The sequence below is a fragment of the Musa acuminata genome, chromosome BXJ1-1 (assembly GCF_036884655.1).
Source record: "Musa acuminata AAA Group cultivar baxijiao chromosome BXJ1-1, Cavendish_Baxijiao_AAA, whole genome shotgun sequence".
NCBI lineage: Eukaryota > Viridiplantae > Streptophyta > Magnoliopsida > Zingiberales > Musaceae > Musa > Musa acuminata.
The window spans coordinates 926,823-936,538 of NC_088327.1; the positions used below are offsets into that span (position 1 = coordinate 926,823).

Genomic DNA, 9,716 nt, shown 5'->3' on the forward strand with positions numbered 1-9,716 from the left:
GTGGGGTCCGTGTTTGACTCATTCGGGCCTAAATCGAGCCCAAATTCTAGGGTTCTTTTTTTTCTACACCAACCTCTAATTAAATACATTATTTACCACCAAATAACTTAATCGAGCTTATAAATAATAATAATTATTAGTATACTCGAATCCAAAGCCTAAATCAACTTAAATCATACTCTATAGTCTGTATAACCACATTAATCCTCTCATGTCGAAAGTAATACTAAATCCTGCAATGTTTTGAGACAATCTGTTGAAATAAACCACTCGACCATGTCCACGGAATGCCGTGGTTTGGTCGCCATATTTGGGGTCAAAGAAAGCTGCAGTACTTGTCTGGGAGGCTGCAAGGTTTAGATAAATTGAGCCAACTGGTAAAGAGACCAACACAAGTCAAACAACAGCAGCACATCTGCTGTTTCTAATATAGATAGATCGAGCAAGTCCAGCTTCCTTCAAAATCCATTGCAATACTATTATGATTATTACAATCTATCCACATGCAAAAGGAAAAACGAAAAGGAACTCTAACTATGATGACAAATACAATCTATGTATTGTATGAAAAAGAAATCTAATATATACACAAAGGCGACAGATTGAAACCCTAACCCTAACAATCTATGTATTTCATGCAAGCGTGCGGGTTTCTGGCCAAAACCAATCCCAACTAAATTATATTTCCACAAAGATTGTGCTGTAGGCTTCAGCATCTGAAACGAATCACAATGCATGAAATATCATCTTTGCTCTTCCTTGCCAATGCCTCCGTTGTCAAACGCTTTGCTGCAGCCTGGGGATCCTTTATAGATTTTATGAGATCAACAGCTTCCTTATTCTTCATCACCTGGAGACAGAAAAGGAAAACAATGTGAAATTTACCAGACGTTTCCCAAATTCAGCTAATGGTTTCTGCAGGTTGCAACATCATGAGAGATGAAATACAGAAGATGATAACTAGGAACACTCCAGATGCACAGACACCGACATTATTTCAGGAGAAATGGCTCGATAGCAATATTTGGACATAAACCTTGCAGGGGTAGAAAACTTTCATAAAAATGAAAAAACTACAGATACGGATTTCTCCATCAAAAGATTTCATGTATCAGCTAGCAATGAGACTTATCTTTAAGGAACGAACAAAGACGAAGAGAGAGAAACTTGGTGATAATGAGAGAAAATGACTATGTTAGGTGTTCTCCAACTCCTCTCTCAGATGTGAGGTGATTGTGAAGGTTCTGTGGGGTGATTGCGAAGGCGTTGAAGGGGCGATGGCCCCTTCTTCCGTCGGTACCTCTATCGCCACTCCGCAAGGGATCCTAATAGTTTTTTGCTTTTTTCCAATGGATACTCCTCCTGGAGAGAGACAAATCGTTCAGTCGAAGATGGCATCGTCTACAGAAAGAGAGGACGCTGCTACGAATGAACAGGAAGGAAGCCGACCTGTGTAGGTATCCCAACCACCGTCATGGGCGAGCTTGTTTAGAAAAGCCAAGGCATAGGGTTCTGGAAAGCCTATGACAAATGGGAGGGGAAAATCTAAAGAATGCAGGATGGCTCATAGCTTACCCTGGAACTCGATCCTCAAGAGATGATGGGCATTAAGCAAGAATGGAAGAACTGTTTGTATGGCAAATTCCTGGGGAAACACCCATCCCTCGAATACTTACGATGTGTTCTTCTGAAGATATGGAAAATCTCTCTAGATTTGCCGGCTGAATTCTTTTGCTTCAAATTCTTCGATGAGGAGGAAATGGCGAGGGTGTTAACAAAGGGTCCTTGGTTTGTGCGCGAACAAGCTCTAATGCTGACCCCTTGGAGGGAAAATTTCAGGCTATTGTGCAAGACTATGGTGGAGGCTCCTATTTGGCTACAACTATCGGGCATTTTGGTGGAGCTCCTACGCCCAAGTATCCTCTACAAGTTAGTTGAACTGGTGGGCAGACCACTGAAACTTGATAATATCACTTTGTCGGGAACCCGAGCCAAATATGCAAACATCCATGTTCTTATGAATGTGTCCAAGCCACTTCCATAGGGAGTGTGGATAAAGATTGGTTTTACCAAGTCTTTTAAAACGATTGCGTATGAAAATATACCTAACTTGTGCTTTGCATGCGGAAGAGTGGGGCATATAGCAAATAGGGGCTAAAGTGATACCAATGCAAAAGGAAGATGTTAGGGTTTTGAAAGCTGGGCGGGAGGTTGAAGATGACCAACTGTATGGACCTTGGGTTTTGGTCCAGCGTAAGACAAGGCGCAGGGTGGCTAAGCCAAATCGGATTGTTAGTGGGCTAGATCACACCGCAGAGGGTGACTCGGGGCAAGGTGGCACCAAACCTCATTGGAATGGCTTGAACAAGCGGGGCTCAAGTAAAGGGATTTTTGAGGTAACACAAATGACAAGAGATCAGAAACTAGGACTGATTCAACAATCCATCCGGTAGAGGAGGTAATTGTGACAGGAAAGGATAGAGATGGGTTGGGACTCTCTGCCCCTGTACCTAACCCGTAACAAGCATTTAGTGGCCGCAATCGGATGCAACAGCATATTGGGAAAGGCGGTTCCACACAAAGACGTAGAGATAATGTTAACATTATCAGACCTAAGGAAAAGGGGAAGGAAGTTGTTCAAGGGGATGACGTGATACTCTCTAATCTGTTCTCTACCCTTGCACACCCCGACTTAATTATGGGGGAAGGAAACCCTAACGTCGACAATTTCCAATTCCAAGCCTCAAAGACAAAGGAGAAGATGGTGGAATCCGGATTCAAGCATATGCCTAGAAGTCTTCCGTTAAGCCATAGATGAAGCTAAGGAGACAGAGGTCGGGTTTGTTCTGGAAGAAGACAATCCCAAATGGTCAAGAGTAGTATGCAGCCAAGGAAGAAGGCCCAAAAAAAACCCCCTCGGTGAAGTATAAACCCCATTTTAATTTCGCTCAAACATCAGTCAAAGAAAAAGAGGCTTGAAACCTAAAGCCACAGAATCCATGGGGCCTAAGCTTGACACTTAGGAAACCAAAAATTTAAATATAGATTCATGAATGTTTTATCATGGGATTGCAAGGGTGTAGCCAAGAGGGATTGCTTGGCTCACCTCAAATTTCTTATAAAAGAATATAGTCTTGCTATTTTTGCTTTGTTAGAGACGCATATCAGCGAGGAAAAGAGCTTGCGGTTCTTGAAGAAGGTTAGTTGAAGATGGAGGGGAGATTTTGTTGAGGTAGAGGGGTGATCAAGAGCTATTCTGGTGGGATGGGACGAGGAGCGGTTGCAAGCAACGATGGTGAGGAAACACAGGCAATTCATTAGTGTGGTATTCAGCGACTCAGGTCAGTGCTCTTGGATACTTACAATAATTTATACAAGTACTTCCATCTTACAGCGTAGGAATTTGTGGAATTTACTTGGTTCCTGTGAATTTGATAATAGACTGTGGATTATTTGTGGTGATATGAATGTGATCACTGATCCGAAGGATAAGGTTGGTGGAAAACCATTCGCTTACTCCCTTCTGTGATGGATATTAGAAATTTTATTTCCAACATTGGTATATTAGAATTGGGTTTTCAAGGACCTAGATTTACCTGGTGTAACAATATGTTTGGCCCACCTCGTATCTCCGCTATATTGGACCGGGTCTTTGTCAATGACTATTGGTTTGATGTTTTTAGACACTGATGTGATTCATCTTAGCAGGATAGCTTATGATCACTATTCGATGTGATACTGGTTGCACTGCACAGGGCAATGCAGGAAGGCTGGCTGGCTGAAGGTGCTCATTCAGTCGAACACGAAGGAGTTCATCAACAGAGTTACCCAACCACCCTGGCCCTTACAGTCCATCCTCAAAGATATTTCGAGGGCTGCATTGGAATTTTGTCAAGTTAATTTTTGCCACATTAGCAGAAATGTGAATGTTGTTACGCATAACGTTGCATATTTTGGCAGAACCCAAGAAAGGGATTTTTCTTGGGGTTCTGAGTTTAATCACAGGTTGTTTTGGGATACTGGTTTCTATCAGTAATACAATGAAGTATTTTGTTCAAACCAAAAAAAAAAAAAACTTGCAAGGAGACTTTCTTCTATACTGCCTGTACTGTTTATTTTTGTTCATATATCTTTAGTAAAGTATAAAAAGCCAGAGAATAATATTTCTAAATAAAACATTTGATATTAAAATGGCAGCAATTAAAAGGATTCAGATCACTAACCTTCCACAATCCATCACTTGCAAGTATAACAAACTTGATTGTCGAATCTATTGGGACGTGTCTTACATCAGGTTCTGAACTTAAATGTGCCCTGAGGCTTTTATCACCAAAAGCCCTTGCAACCGCAAGTTGGCCATTAACACGGGGAACGTCACCTGATCACAACAAGCTTCAGACCACCCAATAGTCTGGTGCTAGAAGTAAGTCAATCCTGTCAAATGATGATTAGATCATAAAAGGAGCACATACCAGGAAAAGTCGTTACAAAACCGCCTTGTTTCTCAATCCTACTTCGCTCAGCATGGGGCTCGTGGTCAATGGTTAGTTGATTTGCTGTACCTCTTTCACACACAACAGCTCTGGAGTCACCTACGTTTGCTATCCACAAGTCTTTGCCATCAATCACAATTGCTGTAACTGCTGTTGAACCTCCATGCCCCAGCTGCTTTGAATTTTCAAGAATATATTTATTCGTGGAGGAGTAAGCATTTTTCATTGCTGACTGAGGATCTCTCCAGAACAAAGGCTACAGTAGCAATGAATGAAATCATTAACATAATTTTGAAGAATTTGACATGAAACCAAGAAGGAATACTCAATTTCAGATATAAAAACAAAAGGTATATATCTAAATGGAAATAGACACACTGCAAATAAAAGAAAACTTGGTTGATTTAAATGTACTATGTATAAGGGGGTCATCTGCAATTGCTACTTGAGTGGGCTTCATGTACATCTGTTATATCTCAGATTATAAATTGCACCAATATGCTGTGTACCTACTGGTAGATAAAACTAAGGTTTAGAGAAACACAGACAGTGAAAAGGTACCTCTTTTAGTATATTGTTGAAAAGATTGGCTTTCAGGTAACTTGGTACACTTTCCCCCATATGACCATCAAAAATAGCAAACAGACCAAGCTCGTGATTGTTTTCATTTCTATATTCAGCCACATGGTAGTCTTCCATGTCATGGCCTGTTTTCCCTTCCACCAAGTGGAATCCATGTGATACTTGATTACTTGACAACTTACTCCGCCCTTTCCCAGCATCCGCAGATGACGTATCAAGACATGCCGCAGTCTTCAGCAGATAAGATATGAAAAACATGGGCAAGACAAGCATTAGTAAACCTTATTCAAGTAAACATTCGATTGAAAGCTTGAAACAAAAATTAAATAGTACTCCCAATGACAACCTTTTTTTTCATGCTTTTCAAAGGGATAATGGTATAGACATGCAGAACAGAGAAGAAACCAATTCAGCTGAATAATGTTAAAAAAATATTTCACAAGTCATTTTGAACGGCTAGTAAGTCTGCAATAACAATGCTGAGAAAAAGGGATGATAAAGAAACACCTGCACAAGCATTTGAAGCCATGCAACCAGCATTGGATCTAAGATTTCATGGCTAGAACTTGATGCTATCAAAATCAGTTTTACATCAGTTGTCAATAACACTTTAGAATCTCTGATGCCATACACATTTTTGTTTGCTAGATACAGATAAATTCAAGTTCAAAAAACAAGCTAACGTCGAGGTGCTCATAAAAGGACTTCTATCTCCTTTAACTTGTAAAGAAATGGCTAGCCTACAACCTGAAGAGCTAAGTACCTCTTTTCTTTCCTGGCTAAGAAGGCACAACTACATCACTGCATGGTTCAACAACAGGCTTACAGAAAACTTTCTCACCAAGATCGCATGGAGATAAATGCATCATATAGGGTGAATGCATTCTTAAAAAAAAAACAGCTTCGATTGTCTGGTAAAGAATTTTGTAAGCTGTTATAAACAAATTGGTACTCGATAGAGTTGGTTCTTCGTGCCAAATTTCCCCTTTTGATACATTTATCGGGATTTCATATGCAATCATCAAAGACACTGAGATCGACAATGAAAGCTTGATTTGTTTGATTTGACTCTGTTTAACCTATGTTTTTTTAAGCTCCATCAGCATACATTGGTAAATAAACTACTTTTGTCATCCACTCAAGGTGAAATTCCATTTGATAAATAGTCAATTGGCGTTTGTTCCACGACCTTTGAAAATATATGACAGGAACTGATATCCAAATCAGTAACATCCAAGCAGCAAAGAGATGGTTTTATAAAATGATCGAGTGTACCATACACAATTTTTTTTAACCCGACGACTCTCGAAATTAACTCCTTCAAAGAAGAAACTTGAGAATGTGCATGAACAAAACTAGAAAAAAAATCAAGAGATTAAAAATCAAAAAATTCAGCCGCTGATATGCTGAAAGAAGAAAACTTTTGGGTGTTGTGGATAAATAAATTTACTATAATTTATTTTAGAATGGCCGATTAAAAACAAAATGGTACTACAACTTAGCGATTGCTTAGAATCAACAACTTCAGCTGTTCATACTTTTTAGAGGAAAGATGAAAGCTGGACTTCAACTCCAGCTTTTTGGAACAAGAAGGATACAAAAGGAATTAAAATTTGCAATAAAAAACGTTCACAGGACAAGTAATTCCTCTTGGCACAGTAAATACTTTTGATCCAGTAATACAAAGTATTGTAGCTAAGTTACCCATTAACCATCCAATTACGAGTTGAATGACCACGATTCTTGTGCTTACAGCATCTTGATTCTTCTGTTGACATGACACCAAAACAATTTTAAATCCACCTGAGGAGGTTCATGCCGATTGAGCTACTAAAGCTTTGCTTCAACCGAAAAGAGAGTCTTTTAACATACCCTACATCATCATAATCGAAGCACGAAGCCATCACCAGAATCACGCGTGCCTCCGATCCATTTCCTCTCACGAGAAAAACCCCTCGTACATGTACCAACCACAACCCTAAATCTCTTCCTATTTTATCAAAATTCGAGCCTCGAAGAGTGGAAACAATCAGCTGCTTCCACGTCTAAACGATTCAACGAACAAGAGACGACAAGAGAGAGAGAGAAGTACACCGACCCTGATGATGCTGAGGAGTTCCGACTTCATAGCGGCAGGAGCGAAGAGCGCGAACGAACAACCGCGAATCGAGTCGAGGATATAGCAATGGAAGGAAGCGAGGCGAATCCACGGGTCAGTCGAAGCAGTCGATGAGGAGGATGTTGGCAAGCCTTCCAATCCAACAACCCTAAATAACAACAACAATGACAAGACTCGTATTCTTTGCCGCCTCTTTGCTGTCGATCGACGACGACGACAACCAACACAAATTGTGGGCGGTCTCACGAATTCATTTACTTCGAGTCGTGTTCTGCTTCGTTACGTGCGACATCTGTTTGGATGTTTCCTCACTCTTTGTTATACGTATTTATCCATGCAATTAAAATATATATTAGTGTTAATACAGTATATACGTATGCATACGTATAAAAAATCTACATTTAGATGGAGAAATACGGATGTTAATTTGTGTCTTCCAGTCATATTAGATATATCCTTTTGGTGCCTAAAATTAAATGATTTTTTATATTTATTTATTTTTCAAACTTAATTAAGTATTATCTATATATTAAAAATATTAATTAATAGGTATATATATATATATATATATATATATATATATATATATATATATTTTTTGTATACGTAATTATAATTTCTTTCTACCTTTTAATTTCTTGCTGCTTAAGTCACGGCCTTTAATTGGCAGAAAGGATCGTTGATCTTTTTGACTACCGAAACGCGTTATCATTTCGACATCGTAAAACCAGCAACTTCAGAAGAGAGGATTAGACCGATTCAAAGGCTGCGGAAGATTCGCATTGATTTGAGTCACGAGATGATCCAACAAGTCAATCCAACTATGCAATCCCAATGGTTTTTGGATGAACACAAAGACCATGACCAAGTCGACCGGGAAGCGTGTTGCCAAGCAAGTAGCTACAGTAGCTACTGGATGGTGGAGCAGGTTCTTCCGTTGCTTCTCTGTTCGACCATGAATCTGCTGATGGAGGAGAGCTGTGCCTGCGAGCAGATTCATGGAGAAAGATGATGCATCAGTGAGCAAGACCAACAACAGACGGTATAAATCAAGTAATCAACTCGGTTGTTTCATTTCTCTTCTCCGATCTGAGCACAGAAAAATGCTTTGGAAAATACAACTCGAAGTAACCAGTTCTCGAAGTAAAGGCAGTCAATGATGACAGCTTTGCTCTTGGCGAGTAGCTCCTGGGATCATAAATCTGGGTATAATCTTGTGTCGAACAGTATTCACACTTTCAACACAAAAGCATGCGACGAGGATGAGCAGCTACAAATGAAGTGCTTGGGAGGTTACTTTACTTGTGTAGTTCTTCGATTTCAATGCAGATGGTTTAGCCATTTGCTAGGTTAATGTTTGTTTGTCTACTCTCAAAAGTCTCTCATCTATCAAGCATGATTAGAGGTGTAGCTTCTTGATTCAGAAAAACCTGCCTAATGTTCTGACTTTATCTCCCTTTGTTGACTTCTGACTTGCCCTGTGTTATCTAAAAAGGGAAGAAAAGGTTATATTTCTTTTTGCAAAGAAATAGTGTTTCTAAATTTCTATGAAAATAATTACACGAGAAATTTCGTCAATATCTTAGCATCACATGATTAGTATCTCAATTACTAACTTCTCGAGTTAATAATCTATTATTACGTGATTGACACGAATTTACATTTTCGAACATTAGGGCCACACTCGTATCACTTGAACTCGATGTAGTATTATTATGTGTAACTATTTATGATATTAAATCAAAATATTAGTACAAATAATTTAAATTTTAAATATAAAAAGCCCATCATACCATTATGAATCGGATGATTTAAAACTATTATATTCGATATAATTTATAGAATAAGATTGAAACTTAATCAATAATCAATAAATAAGTTTAGGGCTCGACTCGTTTAATCAATAATTAAGTTTCAATATTTTAACAAAATTGAAACTTAATAATTTGATTGTATATAAAGAAATTGTTATTTAATTTAATAATTATTTATATTTTATAAAGAGTTTTGATCCACTTATACAATCAGAAGCCATTGATAATGTAATGTTGCATGATTCTGAGACTCATAAATAACACAATAAATGTCTAATTGGAAAAAAAATTAAGAATGTCCTTACTATCATCATATATTACCTTGTTATTTATTTATTTTTATTTTTTTCACAACAAAATATGGGTTTCAAAAGATATTTTTTAAGGTTTTTTTTCGAGAAATGCCACTCATTTTTATAATCACCAAATAATGCTCTTTTTTTTTTCTCTAATATTTGAAATATATATTTTTAACTCGATATATAAGGTGAATCAGTTTAATTATAATATTTTTATATTATATAATAATATTTTTATTAATAAAAAATATAATATTATTTTAAAAAAATATGATGAGAAGATTGAAGTGAATAATTTGACATCAATCTTATAAATCAAATCAATCAAAGAAACAACTAGAAAAGTCTAAACACATGTAATTTAACAATTAAAGGACAATTCAATAAGATGGAGATTAATATCAATCAA

At 37.8% G+C, this 9,716-nt stretch overlaps 1 protein-coding gene across 1 annotated transcript; it reads right to left on the reverse strand.

Moving 5' to 3' along the window:
* Positions 1 to 394: 394 nt before the first annotated feature.
* LOC135678761 (probable protein phosphatase 2C 44) lies at positions 395 to 7,417 on the reverse strand. The gene is made up of 5 exons (XM_065191932.1): positions 7,174 to 7,417; positions 5,055 to 5,306; positions 4,473 to 4,749; positions 4,224 to 4,378; positions 395 to 850 (listed from the first exon to the last, which is right to left on the reverse strand). The coding sequence occupies exons 1-5, from the start codon at positions 7,201 to 7,203 to the stop codon at positions 710 to 712; spliced, it is 855 nt and encodes a 284-aa protein (XP_065048004.1). The 5' UTR covers positions 7,204 to 7,417; the 3' UTR covers positions 395 to 709.
* Positions 7,418 to 9,716: the final 2,299 nt, after the last annotated feature.

Bases quoted from the DNA above. Each gene is read 5' to 3' on its own strand.
- LOC135678761 (XM_065191932.1), bottom strand. From the start codon at position 7,203: ATGAAGTCGGAACTCCTCAGCATCATCAGG. The intron at 4,750-5,054 runs GTACCTTTTCAC...TTGCTACTGTAG, and splicing joins TCAACAATATACTAAAAGAG to CCTTTGTTCTGGAGAGATCC. The intron at 851-4,223 runs GTTAGTGATCTG...TTCTGTCTCCAG, and splicing joins CAAGTGATGGATTGTGGAAG to GTGATGAAGAATAAGGAAGC.